Raw genomic sequence first — 20,374 nt, 5'->3', positions numbered from 1 at the left:
GATGCAATTTTACCCCCTAATATTATCAAATTGGGTCAATTTCAAATATTATTATAAAGCACAAATATTTCATTTCTTATTGCACATATCAGTTAGTTCTAAAAAAATTCATATTTTGTGTAATTTAATAATAAAATTGAAAATTAATATTTAAAAATTCAACAAAATATTTGAATTTTTTATGCAACTCGTAAAAAAGATAATATATTTTTTTACTTTTTTTTTTAATTTCACATCTAATCATATTTGTGATCTGTTACTAATGATGCACATTGTAATATTCATGATCAAGAAAACAATTTGATCAATTATTTCTCAAATTGACCAAACTTGTCAATGTTAGGGGTAAAATTACTCTTTGACTGCCAATGTTAGGACTAGAATTGCACCATTTTGGACATTAAGGGTGAAATTGCATCTAGCTATAAATGTTAGGGGGTATTTTTGCACCTTATCCTGTTATAAAATAATAAATATGTTACACAAATTAATAAAAGTAATCTATATAAAAAAAAATTATTGAAGGCAACAAAACCTTGTACTGCTGGTAATTATGTTGTAGAAATATAAATAATGTTAAAGAATAAACATATTTTATGGAAATAAGAAGGATAATTTTGTCATGTGATTCGAACCATGACCTCCCAAGGCATAGGTAAGCTCTCAACCACTAGGCTAAGAGCTTCCTCACGAAACAAACACTCTTTTAATATCGTAGACTTCCCAAAATTAACAATAAAAAATTAAATTTAATCTTCCAATTGGATAAATTAAAAATATAAACATGTTTAATTTTTTTTATGTTATTAGTATCATGTTTCATATTAAGCAATAAATAAATTATAAAAATATATAATATATAATATATAAATTAATAAAAATAACTTTCATAACTAAATTAAAAATAATAATTTGTTGTTTTAGTGTTGCATTTAACTTAAAATGTTGAATTAAATATTTTGATTTATCAAAATAAGTGATTTTAACTTAATTAATTAATTTAAGTGGTGAAGAAATAACTTTTATCAAACACACTTAAATTAAATAAATGTTTAACATTTTAATTTAAGTGATAAATGTTATCAAACAAGCCCGATCTATTTTTATTCTAAATCATTCTATCATGCGATTTTATCTCCACTTTTTTATGATTATTTTATTTTTCTATCAATTGAATTCATTCTCAATTTAATAATTTTTGGATATCTTTTAGTTTTTCTACCCACGTCTTCTGCCTTATTTTAATATCATAAGCTTCCGAAAATTAACAATAGAAATTAAATAGAATATTTCAACTAGGATAAATTAAAAATAGAAACATGTTTAATTTTGTTGCTACAGTTAATACGTAAAATTTCATGTTTTATATTAAGTGACAAATAAATTATAAAAATAAAAGATATTTTATATAAATTAATAAAAATAATTTGTAAAGGTAAATTACAATTAAAAATATTAATTTATTGAACGAAATAAAATTTTGTTCTTTCGACAATAACATTATATTGATAGGAACGACGTTAAAGAAGAAACATATGGTTTATGGAATTAAGAAATATAATTTTGTCAAAACTAAAAAGCTATAAATTTCATTCAAAGCTCTAAAACGATGTTGTTTTGATAAAAAAATGCTACACGTTTATTTGGAAAAAGCTGTTATTTCATAAAACTAATCAAACACTATGGCCCTATTTGTTTGAGGGAAAATATTCTGCAGGAAAATATTTTTCCAATTTTCCAGTGTTTGTTTGGGCAGGAAAATAAGTCAAAGGAAAATAAGTGGCAAGTCAATGGAAAAAGAAGGAAGAAATAAGGGAAAATGTTTTACCATTTTCAAAAGGGTAAAACATTTTCCCCAAAACGTATGCGTTTAGAGAAAAATGGGGAAAATGTTAAAAAATATAAAAATACAAAAATACAAAAATATGAAACATGAAAAAACGTGAATAACGTGAAAACGTTACAAAACATGAGAATATGAAAAAAAAACCCGCAAAAAACATGAAAAGGTGAACGGACGTGAAAAACACAAAAACGCAAAAAAAACACACTTGAAAAAGCACAAAACATGAACAATGCGATAAAGTGAAAAACGCGAATTATACAAAAACGTGAAAAATACAAAAAATACAAAGATGCTAAAACACAAAGACGTGACAATAAGTGAAAAACGCGATAAACATGAAAACACGAAAAATGCAAACAAAACACGAAAACGTAAAAAACACAAAAACGTGAATAACACGAAAAAGTAACAAAATACGAAAAATAAAAAAAAGGAAAAAAAGAAAACATAAAAAAGGAAAAAACCGAAAAACTAAACGTGAAAACACGAAAACATGGAGAAAAAATGCAAAAAAAACAGAATAACGTTAATAACACGAGAAAACGTACAAAAAATGCCAAAAATGTTAAAAGACGTTTTTCGTGTTTTCAACATTAATTTTTTTTTCACATTTTTGTGTTTTCCCACTTTTTTCCATGTTTTTAATATTTTTTACTTTTTGTGTTTTTAATAAATTTTCACATTTTTTTTGTGTTTTTCACGTTTTTAGTGGTTGGAAAATATTTTCCATTGTTGTAGCCAAACAACGAAAAATATTTTTCAGTGTGGTTGCCAAACACAGAAAAATATTTTATTTTCCTGCGCAATATTTTCCCTGCATAAAATTTTACAGAACACAATATTTTCCCCCAAACAAACGGGGCCTATATTTCACGTGGTTTGGAATGAAACACTAAAAAACTATTACGAAAAGCTGAAACAAACACCATTTAAAGAAGTTTTCAGAGAGTCCAATGAAACATTTTTTTATATTTAAAAGGTTAATCGATTTTTAAGTAAAGTTTATAAGATTATCGATGTATTCCATCTTTGAAAATGTTATATTATTAGACTGGGTTATACTTAGAATAGTAGAATAGCTCAACGCTAAAACAAAAGAATGCAAGTTACATGACCATCGGTTTGGACTCGACCTGAAGTAGGAACTTTAGCATGCAACATCGATACATGAGTATTTGCTGATAGAGGCTACTGTTCGTTCGGGTTTCTGTTGCGAGATCACAGAGGAGTTTGCTCTTATGCCTCTCACGGTGCACTTAAGGACTTTATGAACCTGCTATAGCCGAAGCCATGGCAGTTAAGGAAGCCTTATCCTGGCTAAAAGCCCAAGGAATCAATAACGTGGAGCTAAGGACAGATTGCATCTCAGTGGTGCATGCTATCCAGGCAACGGACCAAGCGTTATCTTACTTTTCCGACATTATTTCTGATTGTATTACTTTAATAAGCGAGTTAAAGAATGTCTCTATCTCTTTTGTCAAACGATCAGCGAATTGCGCTGCTCATAGCTTAGCTCGAGTAGTGAGTTATGAGTCTGTTCGTAAGGAGTGGTTTGTGAACACTCCCCCCCCCCCCTCCCCCTTTTTTCTTGTTACCATTCTTTCTGCTGAATTCAGCTAATAAAGTTTGTTCTTCCAAAAAAAAAAAAAAAAAAGAACAGCTCAACGCTAAATTCTATTAGTTGGGCCTAATTGAGTTTAGATAGAAACCGAGATAAATGTGTAAAAACACCATATTAAAAACACTTATTCTTTTCTTTTATTAACAGATTTATCACTTGTTTATTTGGTAAGTAATATTAATATTGAATATCATGGCTCTGATACTATGTAAATAAAAGTCTAATTCACTAAAAATGTATCTAAAAAAGAAGGGGAGATGATTGGTTCACATATTTTAAAGAATCATATAGCTTTATAATTTAAATGCGGGATGTTTAACACCATCCAAATCGATTCATATTTTTTAGAATTTGAAAGGTTAAAGATAAATGTATCAAATCATAAATCAGAGCGGATACACCAATATTATTTATACCAAATAACACTTTAAATCTAAATTAAATCTATTAGCATCCTCTCTAGACTATTTCAAATCACATTCCTATTATTGATTCGGTTTTTATCAAACGTCAAGAGGGTCTTTGGAACCATTTGTTTACAATGATCATTGCCAATAAAGCATCATTACAGTCAGTTGCTTACATTGATTTGCAGATGAAGAAATGTGATTTTTTTATTGTCAAAACGAGGATTATTCTTATCAACATTTTCAAATCGATGACTTTTGGATTGCGATTGCCAAATTTGACTGTTAATGACATCAAATTGAAAATTTTCAACAATTAACTTGTTAAATATAGATGACTTAATTGCACAAATTTATATAATTTAATTGAAACATAAATTTTACAACTTTTTTTTATCACTCACAGCATTTACTTAATTCCTCACAATTAACTCTCACTCACTTGCGCACAAGTACACTGTGACACCACTTTCATGTTCAAGCTACCTAACAATCATGAAAAACAACACCCAAAAATAACCGTGTAAGATGAAAAGCGCAAGATTAAACAGCTTGGTGAATGTCATAATTAGTGTTACAGTTGTCAAATCAGACTTGCTTGGCTACTAAGAAACAGGACTCTAATTTAATCACTATGTAAGATGGCTTTTTTTAAGACTTTTACCACCTATGAGACCTCCACTCTCTAAGTCCTTAGGAAAGACATCACTGCCAAACTTGTGCTCCATCCCTATCACTCTTCCATGAGATATCTTTCTTATTCACTTGTATTTTATTTGTGCTTTATTGTGAGAGAAGCTATAAGTATCATTAAACAAGCTCCAACCTATTAGACTACAAGGTACAATTACATCATTCCCAGGCTTACAAGCATATATTCTCACCACTAAGACTTCTCAATTGTTGGTCACTTGAGCTCTTCACATACCTGAATTATTAACAATAATTTTTTGTTTATAGATACTATAATTATTTTAGCTTGCTACTCAACTAAGGCAAAGGTCGTAGCATGCTACTTTCTTTATAGCAAGGCAACATCCTCTAAGAGATTTGTTAGGATCTGAAATCATGTCATCATATGCATGTGGAATAAGCATCATAAACTCATTTCGTAGCTTTAAAATAACAATAGATGCTCAACTATCATGCAAATGACAGAAAATTTTAAGCAAAAAATGATAAAATAACTAACCAATTTTATAAGGCAGTTCCAAATCTGAATTCATTATATTTATCAAAATTCTAACTGAAACTTTAACCTAAATTTATTCATATTATCAAGTTGCTGAATATACATAGATATGTTATCTCTACTATCAAGCAGTTCCTATTCTAAATTTACTAATATCAAATAGATGAAACTCTGATCTATATAAATATATTTATCAACAGCAGATCAGCTTTATAACTGAAAATCAGAACACAAATCCTGATCATTTTCAAGTAGCCAATGCAACTGCATGGGCTTAGGATTTGGAGAAAGAAACAAAACAAGTGGACATATCAAAGGTACTCGAATTCAACTGCATGGCTTCCCTATATTGTTCAAGTAAAAGAAGCCTGGAAAGGCGTCACAAGCTCATTTGGCTACTAGTTTTGACTCTGTCTGATGATGACCAGCCAGCAGAATAACACGATTCCAGAATAGTGAACACACAAAACTAGAACAACATAAGTCGTAGAAGAGCATGACATTCATTTACAGATGATACATATCTGAAAAGAAGATGAGATAACATTGCAAAGTGATGTACAAAAAACTACATTAACCTTTGAGGAATTCAAAGTACATGCTCCAAGTTCCAACGTTAACCCTAGATGTCTAAATCATTGAAATAGAACAAAACTAAGTATTAATAATTAATACATAGCTTAAATCAGTTTCAGCCATAAGGTATCATCAGATGCAGATGAGCTGTCATTTTAGCCATAAGGTATCATCAGATGCTGAATGGGCTGTCAGATATTAATATCAAATGGACCTTTAACTATCAGCTAGAGCTTTTAGTTCAATCCGTTCCATGACATGGTATCAGAACCACTTTAACCAAGTGGTCTAGGGTTCGATTCATGGCAGCCCCATTTGTTGATTTAATTGCAGAACATGGTAATATGGGCCTACGCTTCAAGCCTAGTGGGAATTTGCGTGTGGGGGGTGTATCAGATATTAATATGAAGTGGACTATCAGCTCGAGCTTTTAGTGAAAGAGAAAAAGAAAATTCGAACAAATAAACAAATTATATACTCCAAATTCTTATCAACTCAATTCTGCAGCACATGCAAGTAAGGGAGTAGCCTTTTATTTATTTGCAGAATATTCACCAACACTCTCTAAGATAACCAAAGAAAGTATATGAAAAAAAGATAACATGAAAGGTAGATACCTTTCATGATTAACAAAAACTTAAACTTATACTCAAAGTATGTGAACTTTACTGTGAGCCATTGGCAATATTTCTTGATCACTCCGCAGCAACTATGCTACTGTCCAGTAGCATTCCTTTATAAACAGTGTCACAGCCTCTTCCTGGCCTGGAAATCTGCTCTAGTTGTAGTTCTCTGTAGCTCTTTCTGGCCTTTAGACTCTGCAACAGACGTAGAAAGGTCTCTGTTTACGAATTCTGTTTCTTCTTGTCTTCAAGAACAAACATAACTTAGAGTTGCAAAGGATTAAAGACAAAAGTCCAATACCAATGCCAACACCTGAAATATATACCCGAATAAAGCTATATTAATTAGAAGAATTCATGAAATCTTTTTAATAGATTTGTCCTTTATTTTAAGAGGTACAAACATTTAAGATCCCAACAATACACCCTTAAAAATAATCTAAGACATAAGAAATCCAGCAAACTAAAACTTGATTGCCTCTTGTTGGTACACATCATCTTGATAATAACTATTTACTATTATTACTTACGCTTATTTTAGAAAGCTTAAATCAAGATCAGAAATCATGTAATCATATGCATGGGAAATAAGTACCATAAACTCATTTCGTAGCTTGAAAAAAACACTAGATACCAAACTATCATGCAAATGAAAGAAAATTTTAAGCAATTGACGACCGCTTTTTTTAATATTAGTAACCTCACATTCTATTCTAACATTGCTATTTTAGAGATTAAAACCATTTGACAAAGCTGATCAACTTATCAAAGAAATCACATACTTTTTCATAAAAATTCTCATCCACCGCAAGAATCTCTATCCCTAGCACAAACTACCTATGTATTTTGACCGACTCTTTACACTTTTATAGGGGGATTAGATTCATATTAAAATAAATTGAGTTGGAGTATCAATAAAACATAATTTGTAAGCAGGTGTAATAAATGTAAATTTCAACTCATCATCTCACCTTGATATGCACGAAGACTTTTTATAGTAATTTCAGGATGGCTTTATTCTCAGCTACCAACATCAATGTGGTGTTATCTGCAGAGAAGCCCTTGCCACGCATGTCATGAATAAGCTCTGCTGCTTTGTCTAAATCCTTGCAACGAAGAAATCCGTGAATCATCACATTATAAGAACAATTATCTGGCGAGCAGACATTGTTCTCCATATTTTTGAAGATCTGGTATGCTTCATCTAGAAATCTTCTCTTGCTAAGTCCATCAATTATCATAGTATATGTTTGAATTGTAGGCCGCAATTGATCAATAAAAAGATTAGACAACAATTTCTTTACATCCTTAAACCTTCCAGCTTTGCACATGTCTTCAATTAAGATATTGTATGTAGCTACATCAGGCTTCAAATTGGTCACTTTCATTTCATCAAATAAGGAGAATGCTATGTCAAAATGTCCATTTTCACAAAAGCCATGTAGTAGAGTTGAGTATGTTATAACATTAGGTAGATAGCCAGTTGCACACAAATCCTTAAAGAGCTTGAAGGCTTCCCAGGGTCTTCTTGCATGACATAAACCGTATATAATAGAACTATAAACATAATGATTAGGAACTAAATCTCTAGAAGACATTTCATTAACAAGTTGCTTTGCCGGTGATGGTGAACGTTAGCGATTTTGATTGGGGATTTTGATTAGAATGATAAACTCACCGTCTTTTATTAGCGATTTTGTCGGTTAAATTACACCCATGGCCACTGAACTTTACACATTTTCATATTATGGCCACTGAACTTCATTTTTTTCTGTTATGGCTACTGAATTTTACACTTTTTAACACGGGTGGCCACTTAACACCTCAAAACGACCATTGACGGCTAAAAATAAAAAATCCAAAGCGTTAATGATATTCTAAGGAACTTTAATTCTTGAAAATTTTCGTTTTGAAGTCATTTAGGTGTTGTTTGGTTAGAAGAGAGAAAGTGAATTTTTAGAGAGAGAAAGCTCAAAAAAATGTGATTTTAGAAAATAAAAAATGTGGTTTCATGATAAATGTCATTCTGAACAACTTTAATTCTTGAATATTTTCATTTTGAGATCGTTAACGGTCGTTAACGGTCATTTTCAGAAGTTAGTTAAAATTGAGTGGCCACCAGTGTTAAAAAGTGTAAAGTTCAATGGTCATACCGAGAAGAAATGAAGTTGAGTGGCCATAATATGAAAATAAGTAAAATTTAGTGGCCATAGATGTAATTTAACCCGATTTTGTCTATTATGTTGCAATTAATTAATTTGTAATTATCTCTCATAATTGACAACTTGTTAATAACACCTTTAAATAGTTGAGGGGTAAATAGGTTTTTACATAAATTTATAAAATAACCAAATTGATAAGTTCAGGTTGCGTATGACAAGTTCAGGTTGCGTATGGTTAGACCCTCAGACCCTCTAACTAACTATTCTAAAGCATTCATTCCATTCATGTAGTTTTATGGCTTAATAAAATATTTTTGTCCTGAACTTATCTAAAAAGTTTGATTGGTCTCTTAAATTTTTAAAATGTTCTGATAACTCCCTCAATTTGTATAAAATATTCAGTTAGCCTCCTAAACTTGCGTAAAATATAATCAATTGATCATTCGATTGTAAAAAAAAATAAGTAAAATACGGAAGTTGTATTGCACGAGTCTTAGAAAAAGTAAAACGATCAAAATCGGGGTATATGGTTCTAATATTAGAGAAGAGAAGTTGTATAGTTGAGAAAACAATAACTTCCTTTTTAATCTATTTTTTAATTATGTAATAACATTATAAGATGCATGGAATACATTTTCCGCATTTAACTTACTTTTTTTGTGACCGATTGATCAATTGATTACATTTTGTGCAAGTTCAGGAAGCTAACTGAACATTTTATGTAAGTTGAGAGGGCTATCGGGACACTTTAAAAATTCAAGGGACGAGTCAAGTTTTTTGGTTCAAGGTACAAATAATGTATTAAGCGTCTAACTAACTATTATAAAGCATTCATTCCATTCATGTAGTTTTATCTGATTATTTTAGTCAAATCGTGACTTAATACATCATTTGCGCGTTGAATTTGTTCAAAAAACTTGATTGGCTTCCTGAACTTTCAAAGTGTCTCGATAGCCTCTAACTAACTATTTTAAAGCATTCATTCCATTCATGTAGTTTTATCTGATTATTTTAGTCAAATCGTGACTTAATACATCATTTGCTCTTTGAATTTGTTCAGAAAACTTGATCGGCTCCCTGAACTTTCAAAGTGTCTCGATAGCCCTCTAAACTTGCATAAAATGCTCAGTTCTCCCTGAATTTGCGCAATATGTAATCAATTGATCACTCGATTGCAAAAAAAGTTGAGTTAAATGCGAAAGATGTCTTGCACGCATCTTAAAAAAAGTAAAACGACCAAGATCGGGGTATGCGGTTCTAATATGAGAGAAGACAAGTTTTATTGTTGAGCAAGTAATAACTCCATTTTTAATCTATTTTTAAATTATGTAATAACTTTATAAGATGCGTGGAGGGGTGTCAACATGGGTTCGCGAGTTGTAAATGTGTCGTGTCGACTTACTCAGGTGACCCATTTATCCCAACCCATTTAATAAATGGGTCGACTTGGCACGATTCGTTTAAGAAGCGGGTTGAACGTGTCAACCTGGCTAACTCATTTAATTTTGCAACTCCATAGTAAAAAAAAATATTCAACTAAACAAAATAAAGAAAATAAAAACACGCATAATTACATATAAAAATATAAAATCCAATACAAACTAACAAAACAAATTCAATAAGATTATATCAAAAGTCTAAAATCCAAAATTTACAAACAAAATAAAAAATTTCAATTCCAAATAACAAATAAATTAAAACATTCGATTCAACTTAAACAACATCAGAATTAATATTTTATTCATTAGTCTTTGATTCAATGCATTCCAACTAAGTTATCAATTTCTTTCAACTCATCCTGAACTATTAAATTTAGAATGTGAGCAAAGCATCTCATATGGAAAGAATCTCCACAGTTTAATAGACCACCCTTGCTATTCAATAAATTTTTCAACAAATCTACACATTTATCATTTACACTTGCATTATCCAAAGTAAGTGAAAAAATCTTACCATCAATTTTCCAACCACACAAGAAATTGTGAATTTTTTCACACAGAGCTACACCATTATGTGGAGGATGCAAATAACAAAAGTTTAAAATTCCCTTTTGGATATTCCAATCTTTATCAATAAAATGTCCGGTCAAACAGATATACCCATCTGTTGTAATAGAAGACCAACAATCATAAGTTAGACATATCCTACTAGAAGTTGACTCAACAAAAAACTTACTTGTGGCTAGAGACTGAAGTGTTCACCGGATGTTAATGAAGAGAGGCAGACAGCACAAATTGTTAGGGAAAGAAAGTTGGAAACCTAATGTGTTCTGTAATCTACTAATCTGTATATATATATTAGGGATAAAAATTAAAATTACTTTAATATCCATAAAAAAAAATTTATATTTATATAATATATGGGTCGGGTTAAATGAGTTTGCGGGTTGGGTTGACACAACCCATAGACTCGTCTAAATTATACGGGTTACAATGAATTCGCGAGTCAACCCGCGACCCGACCCGTTTATTTTACGGGTTAGGCGTGTCGACCCATTTATGATCCAAACCCATTTATCTCAACCCTAATTCGTTTAATTTCCGTGTTACACGAATCGTGTTATCGTGTTGTGACTCATATTGACAGCCCTATTCATCTTCCGCATTTAACTTACTTTTTTTTACAACCGAGTGATCGATTGATTACATTTTACGCAAGTTTAATGGGCTAACTGGACATTATATGCAAGTTCAAGAGGCTATCAGAATATTTTGAAAGTTCAGGAGGTCAATCAATCTTTTTGGACAAGTTAAGAGGAGAAATGATGTGTTAAACCTTAAATCATTCATTCCATTCAATCCTTGTGTTATTCATGATGTTGTTGATGTTGGGGATGGATGCTCAGTTATTGTTTTATGGTGTTCAACAATGTGTGTTTTAGTACCTCTTTGGCACAACTTAACAAATAAGCTAGCTATAAGTAGACCCGTCCATGAGTCTGGTATCCGTCCGGTTCGTCCAGATCCGTGTTCCTTGGATCGGACTTGGACAATCAAAATTGATTTTAGATCCAGACCCGTTAAAGCCCGTCTATTTTTTGGACGGGCTTGAGATTAATAGTGGGCTGGACTAGGTTTGGACAGAACATTTTTACCTAAAAATCTGATAGGTCCGGTCCAGCCCATGGACAAATCTAACCATAAGTGATGTAGAAACAATTAATGGTGATACTCTGCTAAGGCAAAGCTCGTAGCATGTTGCTTCTTTTTTTTATAGCAGGCAACGTCCTCTAATGTCTTGTTCTTTATTACTTAATTTTAGTATCAATCAGTTCAGTAACATTTAATTCAGTTTGAGTAAACTTTTTATTATAATTATAATAATTTATTATTATTATTGTTATTATAACTATTATTATTTTTATAAGTTTTTTATTTTAATTATTTCTATTTTTAAAGAATTATATTATTATTTCAATTTCAGTAGAATTCAATTCAATTTAGTAACATTCAGTTCAGTTCAGTTTTTTCCAGTAAACTCTAATGGCACAAGCCCTCCAACCATTCCACCTCACCCATTTCTAAGAACTCTCTCCATAAAACACCAAAAATCCTCTTAAGTGGTTAGTCATTATCATCAATATTTAATGAGAAAAAAGTGCAGAATTGTATTAAATATCTACAAATTTTGATTCCATGTGATTAATTCATTCAAATTAATAATAATAACATATTCCAACAATTGAAAAATTCAAAAGAAATCCATCCCAATATTCCTTTAATTAATTGAAAACCCAAAAGAAAATCCATCTCAAAACAAAATCACTTTTCATACTGGCCTATATATCGGCCACTAACTTCACGAGCTAAAAAAAGAGTGTCTCTCACACACATCTTTCAATTCCACTGATAACAAGTGTGCGTTGTCTATTTACCCTTCATTTGTTTCATTATGCTCTGCATTTTTTTATTCACAAACAACTCGCTCGATTGAGCGACCTGTTGGAGATTAGATGCTCTCCAGCCTTCTTTAATGGTTGGTTAATTTCAAATTGGTTCTTTTACTCACTGCTAGAGTTAGCTCTAAGAGATTGGTTAGGATTTGAAAATAAGTATTCAAAGTTTAATAGATAAAAAGAAGTTCATATGGACTAGGCCCAACATAATTTTACGGGTTTTGGGCCTAGATTCACCAATCGTAATGACTAACCTTTCATTCCATTGACATTTATACTAGTATCTTTAAAAGTGCAGAAGTGGTAAAATTGTATTAAATATCTACAAATTTTGATTCCATACAATTAATTCATCCAACTAAATAATAGTAAAACATTCCAGCAATTGAAAAACTCGAAAGAAATTCATTCCAATATTCATTTAATTAATTGAAAACCTCAAAAAACCCATCTCAAAACAAAATCACTTTTCAGACTGGTCTATATATCGGCCACTAACTTCACAATTTCAAAAACTTGACGCATTAAAAAGAGAGAGTGGCTCTCACACACATTTTTCAATTCCACTAATAACAAGTGTTGTCCACTTTCCCTTCATTTGTGTCATTAAACAACTCGCTCGATCGAACGACTAGTTGGAGCTTGGGTGCTCTCCAACCTTCTTCTCTAATAGTTGGTTACTCCTGCACAATTTCAAATTGGTTCTTTTACTCACCACTACCACTAGAATTGCTCCAAAAGATTGGTTAGGATTTGAAAATAAGTATTTAAAATTTAATAGAGGAAAGAAAAAGTTCATATGGGCTAGGCCCAACATGATTTTGGAGGTTTTGGGCTAGATTCACCAATCATAATGACAAACCTTTCATTCCATTGATATTTATACTAGTATCCTTTAAGGAATAATTAGATCACTCCGATGAGGATGATTTATTATTATTATTATTATTATTATTATTACTACTAAGAAAAAGAAAATCGGAAAGATTGAGTACGTTTTGGGCCTGAGATGCGATGGATTATGTTGACCTTCATATGTTGCAAGTAATACTGATTGACCTTCAATACTTTTTTGCACCTGAATTGAATCCGTATCATCAACACAACAAATATATATATATGATTATCTTAATTATTTCCATTATTAAAATAAATATTATAATGTGGAGTGGTAATTAAATAGAAAACAGTAGACATCTTAATTAGTTTTAATATAAGAAAGTGTAATACATTGATTATGGAGGATGCATAAGAAAGAAACTTCTCTTGTATTAAGAAACAGAGGCACACAATCCTATTTCTCACAATTAATACTCTTATCTCCTTAAGGCTAAATTCAATATAATCTGGAAATCTCTTTAAAATTTAATTCAACAATAATACACTTAAAGAAAGGGATACAAACATAGAGAAAGAAGCCTCAAACTCATTAATAGTCACCTAAATTAAACTAGTTAGTTTACTTTTTGCTAACCTGAACCAAACTCATACAAATAACAATTTACAATTCAATAAACCAATAAGAAATATTTACCAAATAATATCAACTCATTCCTTAACCAATCCAAATTACAGAATCATGACAATCAGAAAAATTAATTAGCACACATGTCATTATTTTCTTCTTGTTTTTTCAATATGTCATTTTGGATTTGATCTGTAAAAAATATCAAGATAAAGGACTAAATTGATACTCAAACATTGTTTTTGGATAAATATCCTACAAGCCAAGTTGAATGAGGAAATTGAGCAATTATCAAGTTCTAATTAAACCCTAAATGAATGAATGCAAGGCACTTGATTGGGTTAAACCTTACCTGACAAATAGCTGGAGATTGCAGTACGTGAAATTCTGTCAAGGGGGGCAGAAACAAGTACACAAGTACTTGAAAGCCAAAGCTAGTAGTGATATTACAAATCTTGCACGGTTTACAATGTTTACAATTAAGATTATGCTCAGCCATAAGACGGAACAAACAAGTTACAGTCTGTTATGGTAACTAATTGGTGTTACCGTCCCACGTCTAGGATAGAGTACAGGTTTTCTACTTACATTTCAATCTAAAACAAGCCCCTGTTTTTCAATATCCTACCCTACATTTTCTGTTATTTCGAGGGTGATTAAGAGAACCTCTAAGCTCTAGAATTACTTTTGAGGAAATAGGAACTTAAACCGAGAAGACATCTGAAAGATAAGTCAAAAATTCCAATTAGGATATAATGTTAATGATATAGTTGCCCCTTAATCGATAACACATACGATTAGACTCGTCTACTAGCATTGGTAAATATTATACACAAAATTGAAAAACAAGACTGGAAAGGTTCTACCAAACTGCCCTGGAAAATATCAGTCTTCTATTGTTCCTTTGAGGAGATAGGAAGGAGCTTAAAATTGTTGTTCCTTTCAGTTCCATTACACAAACTGCCCTGCAACTAAACTGTTAAGACAAACCAGCAGAAACAATATAATATATATTGTGAAAGTGCAGGTTCAGGAAAGTCAGATTTTGGCATTTTGATTTCAGGGACAGGATAAATCTTCAGCTTCAGACTCTCTGCACCTTGTATTTCTTTGGGGCTTCCTTCTGATCGACTCTTGATTGGAGTAAAAGAGGGTTTCGGGTGTCCGCCTAACGCTTTTCTTGTCTGGGATGCATGGTTGAATCTGTGACTGATATACCAGCCTAGCCAGCAGCTGCCACCATACGTGGTTACTTTCTCTACTTTTATACCTGACACTAAGGTGCATATATATTGTGCAAATCCAACTATATATTCATACATACATATATAATTGTAAACCAGTCAAGTTGCAGAAGAGAAAATCCAAGGAATTCTTATTGGTATATCATATATGTTCACACAAGATCAAGTTGATCCCTGAAATCTACCACCCAACTAATTAAGCTGATTTGGACTAAATCTAATGAATCCTTATTCGTATATGTCTGTAGAAGATCAAGCTGATCCTGAAATCTACCCTTTAACTAATTATAAGTTGATTTGGACTAAATGAATAGTACAAGGAAAAAAGGATTGAATCCTAACTAATTAAATCAAACCACAGGCAGTAGCCTTGAAATCTGGGATGACAGCATATACAACCGAATAAAAAGCAACAGAAATGCGCGTCCATGGATCAACCAGCTCTAGATTCATGCTCGGAATCTCAAGTTTCAATATTCTTACCTTGAGTAGCATCACATCCCAGTGGTTTCATGTGATACTCTTGCCTTGGTTCGGTCCTTAGATTGCTGTAACCAAAAGAGTAGCTGCATGTGTTTGGATAATCATCCTCGGATCCTCCTCTACAGTTACTCTGAAGGCAGTCTGGTTGCACATGTTTATTAGAAGCACTCTATTCCAGGCTATAATGTTAACATTCACACACAAACACAATCTAATTAGCATTCATTATTTGAAAGGAAAAGAGGATATATATATATATATATATATATATATATATAATGAATTGGACTGACCGACCTTGTTCTTTGAGCAATAGGTAGGGAAGTATTGTGAGTGGTTGCTAACACCTCCAATTCTCAGTCTCAACGGATAAAATGCTGCAAAACCCAACAACAGAGAGTAAATTACAACTTCCATCCAATTAAATTCCAAAATCAACTGCATACCCTTTATAGCATTAGCCAAGATGTTACTTTGCAAATCATAACTTAAACTGCAAAAAGACTCCACCAATCCAAAGTTGCAGATACGGAATTATCATCTGTGTTTGAGATTGAAATCAATCTTCTTTAACTATGGCATCCTCTGCACCTGTTTTGTAGACATAATAACAACCCGTTATTAAAACCACAAAAACAAAGCTATCTTGTAACCTCAGCTGATTCACCATCACTCGCTATGAGTCTAATTCGATATATATGTTATCTTAAATTTTATGTGCCAGTATCATGTTTGGTACAGAATACTGTTTGGTACATAAAAACAAAGCTATCTTAAATTTTATCCTGTTTGGTACAGACAGGAATGGAATGAGTTTAGGATACACATTTAAACAGATAGAGAGATAACATGATTGAATAAAGTAAAATTAGTACAAATTGAAGTGCTAAATTCATAAGAGTTATAAAGCTATCATCCGCAATTTGATAGAAAGATCCAAGAGACTGACTACTGCCAAGAAAATTTAGTATTTCACAAGCCTTCGACCAAAGTTGAACAAATTATTAAAAATATCGAAATAGTAATAACACCATAAAATAATCATTTTGATGTTATGCTTCATTCGTTAAACAATGCTCTACTAAATCAATTGATTATTATATTATATCTCAACATTAAGCTCATCAACAAAAAAGTCCAAAGAATAGTTTTTAGATAACACCAATCATTTGCAAAAACAAAGATCTAACAGTGCATGGTAAAATTAGATGATTTGGATTGGACTCACCTTATTTGACATGAACTCCCTACTTCTCTTATGCAAAATGTTATGCTAAAACTTGTATTAATTTGCAGGCAGAGAAACATTCCTGAGATGTTAATGAGAATTGCACCTAAAGTTTAAGATGGTCTAAAAGCCTTTTTCATATGAGAGGTAAAGTCTCCATAACAGATCTTGTATGCAATGAAATATTGGGTTGTATGCAATTGTAATCAAAGCTTCTTATTAAAACTCTGTAGAAAGACTTGACAAAATCATTTCAGCAATATTCCCATCTAAACATAAAAAAGGGCGGCCCGGTCGCACTACGCGTCCCCGCTGAGCGAGGGTCCGGGGAGGGGTCCCACCACAAGGGTGTACTGGGGGCAAGCCTTCCCCTGCCAATTTATTTGGCAAGAGGCCGCTCCTAAGACTCGAACCCGTGACCAACAACGTTTACCGTTGCGCCATCTAAACATAAATGTAAAAAATAAAAATAAAAATCCTCAGTATGGAGCTATAACAATATTCAGCAATCAAATTGATAAACCATACCAGCAGTTTGTAATCTAATTCTCATTTGAAAATAATTTTTAAGACATATAATTTGAATTAATTATAAAAACTTCAAAAGAGAAAAATATAATGGTAAGATAATAATTAATAACCACTCTAAGTTCTATAAAGCTTACATCATAAAAAGGTAAGCTTTGTGTCTTTAGGGTGGATTTACAAATTTTCAAGTATGATATCCTTCTTGCACAATAAATCCACTACCAAAGCAAATGTGGTATTATCTGCAGAAAACCCATATTCACGCATTTCATGTATAAGCTCTATCCCCTTACACAAATTCTTGTGCCATAAAAATCCATGAATAATCACGTTGTAAGAGACACGATCTGGTGAGCAGCCATTTCCTTTCATTTTCCTGAACAAATCATGTGCTTCATCTAGCAATCCTTCTTTGCAAAGTCCAGTAATCATTATATTATATGTTTGAACAACCGGTTGCAACCCTCCAACAAAAAGCATAGAAAATATTTTTTTCGCATCTTTAAGCCTTCCAGCTTTGCACATCCCATGAATTAGAATATTACATATACATATATCAGGCTTCAGCTTTCTCATTTGCATTTCATATAGTAGGCTAAAGACAACATCAAAATCCTTAAGTTCACAGAAGCCATGTAGCAACGCTGAGTAAGATACTATATTTGGACGATAGCCACCAGCACACAAGTCTTTAAAAAGCTTCATGGCTACCCCAGGACTTCTTGTATAGCAAAAGCCACGTATAAGAGCATTATAAGTATAATTGTCAGGACTTAAACCTTTACGAAGCATTTCATCCAGAAGTTGCTCTGCCTCATCAATCATTTTCCATTTACAATACCAATGAATCAATATGTTATAGGTACAAACATTAGGATTACAATCCTTGTTTGTCATCACATTAAACACTTTCCTAGCTTGATGCATCTGCCTATCCAAACCAAATCCATCTATCAACGAATTATAAGTGATAACATCGGGCTCTATACCCCTCTGAATCATTGTTCCCACCACACATCTAGCTTTATCCACCATTCCTTCCTTACATAATTCATCAACAAGCATACTAAAGGTAACTCTATCCGGTGCTATGTTTTGATCTAACATGTCATTGAACAATGTAGAAGCTTTTCCCCATTGACCCGAATAGCATAAACCATGAATTAAGGAAGTGTAAGTAACAACACTATGCAAAATTCCTTCAATTTTGATCTTTGAGAATACTTGAAATGCTTCGTCAACTTGACCATACTTGCAAAGGCTATCAATAATAGAATTATAAGTCACCACATTAGGCTGACAACCTCTCCTAGTCATTTCTTCAAGCAAACCAAATGCCACATTGAATTTTCCCATTTTTGACAAAGAATTGACAATTGCACTATAGGTCTTTACATCAGGTTGATATCCTATTGCAACTATCTTGTCAAAACAATTGACTGCTTCAATAAGGTTACCTTGTATACATAAACCATTAATCAAAGTATTAAAGGTTATGATGTCAGGCTTTAAACCAATTTTGCACATTTTCCCTAAAACATAGAATCCAAAATCTACCCGGTGTAAACGGCAAAAGCAATTTATCAAAATAGATGCATTACAAACATCAGGTCTAATACCCACGGATTCCATCTGCTTGGAGAAAGAAAGGACAGTATGGAGATGATTCATTCTAACAAGTGCAGATAATAATTTGTTAAATTGAAAAACAGAAGGGGGCGGGTTCATACGAAGCATGTGGTTAAAGGAAGAAATGAGATGAGGAAAGGTGTATTGGGTTTGAGCTCCTCTTAGTTTTGAAGAGGTGGAGTAAGGAGCATGAAGAAGAGAAAAAGAAAACGTAGAAATCGGCGTTACCTGATGACGAAGATGAGATGAAAAAGCAGTGAGAAGGCGTCTGGTGCTGCAGCTTAGCATGGTGGATGGAGTTTTAGGGTTAGGAAATAGAATGGAAGGGTGTGAAAGTGTAAAGAATAGCAAGGAAATCAATCAACAGCTGAAAGTTGTTCCGGAAGAGGGAAATGAAAGTGTATGTTCATATCATCAAAATATTGTGAGCTTTAATCTAGTCTGAACCGTATCCAGCCCCGTATCTGACATGCTAATTACATTAGATTCAACCCGGCTAAGTTTGTTAAACCCCGTTTATTTTTTAGGCGAGTTCAGAATTTATAAAAATAATACGGATCGATCCAATCTGGCCCGCCTATAATACTAATTAATAAATTTATATTTTTATATATTAATATATCTTTTTAAGAAAATTAATATTAATTTTTTAGTAGAAATTTTATTTTTATTATTAATATATATATATATTTTAGGGAGTAAAACCGTGTGGCGGATTACTTGGTTTCTGCTGGGTATGGGGGATGTTAGGTGTTTCTACCCTTTCTACTCCTCCTTTTCTTTTATCTACTCTTCTCGAGGATAGGGTTTGGGTCAGCCTCTCTAAACTGATCCCGGATTAGGTTTTTTTTTTTTTTTGTTTGCTTTCCTTTCCTTTTCCTACCAACAAAAAAAATATATATATATATATATATGTGTGTGTGTGTGTGTGTGTGAGTTTATGTGGGCGGGTTTGGAATTTACTTTCCGAGTCCTTTTTAATTAACAATCGGCTATACTGGACCAGAGTCGAGTATTTTTAGATAAAAGCCCGTTGAGTCTGGTCTATGAACATGTCTAATTAGTATATAATATGTAAATTGATCAAATTCATAGAGGTAATAAAAAGTAACTTTGATTTAACATATATATTAATCTAGCTTAAAAGATTATAAAATGGTTTTAATTATCATCAAAACTTAATGTTTTAATTTAAAATTTATTTTTTTTGTTAGCAAAACACATCATATATTTATAAATTTTAAACCATAAGCATATGTGAAGAAATGGTAAATTCCGTTGTAAAAAAAAATGGTAAATTCTAATAGCAAAAAAAATATAATTCCAAATACTAAATGATGGATTTTTTTTAATTAGATTAGATATATATTTAGCAAACACGAACTTTAATGTGTATGATTATAATTGTAAATATAGTTTAAATAATTTTAATTTTGAAAAGCTCTTTTCTATGGAAAAGTAAGTGTATATTCAAT

The 20,374-nt window shown here is 31.9% G+C and overlaps 1 protein-coding gene across 2 annotated transcripts; it reads right to left on the bottom strand.

Annotated features, from left to right (window-relative positions):
• Positions 1 to 14,187: 14,187 nt before the first annotated feature.
• LOC136205791 (pentatricopeptide repeat-containing protein At3g22470, mitochondrial-like) lies at positions 14,188 to 19,375 on the bottom strand. 2 transcript variants are annotated; one of them, XM_065996580.1, is made up of 4 exons: positions 17,408 to 19,375; positions 15,988 to 16,105; positions 15,812 to 15,891; positions 14,188 to 15,693 (listed from the first exon to the last, which is right to left on the bottom strand). In XM_065996580.1, exon 1 carries the CDS (start codon positions 19,185 to 19,187, stop codon positions 17,445 to 17,447), a length of 1,743 nt encoding a protein of 580 aa, XP_065852652.1. In that variant the 5' UTR covers positions 19,188 to 19,375; the 3' UTR covers positions 14,188 to 15,693; positions 15,812 to 15,891; positions 15,988 to 16,105; positions 17,408 to 17,444. The 2 variants fall into 2 exon arrangements, with proteins under 2 accessions (XP_065852652.1, XP_065852651.1); XM_065996579.1 differs by having other exon boundaries at positions 14,192 to 15,693; positions 15,961 to 16,105.
• Positions 19,376 to 20,374: the final 999 nt, after the last annotated feature.

This window comes from Euphorbia lathyris, chromosome 9 (genome assembly GCF_963576675.1).
Source record: "Euphorbia lathyris chromosome 9, ddEupLath1.1, whole genome shotgun sequence".
Taxonomy (NCBI): domain Eukaryota; kingdom Viridiplantae; phylum Streptophyta; class Magnoliopsida; order Malpighiales; family Euphorbiaceae; genus Euphorbia; species Euphorbia lathyris.
The sequence above is the reverse complement of the archived record's forward strand: the minus strand, read 5'-3'. Positions and strand labels throughout refer to the sequence as shown.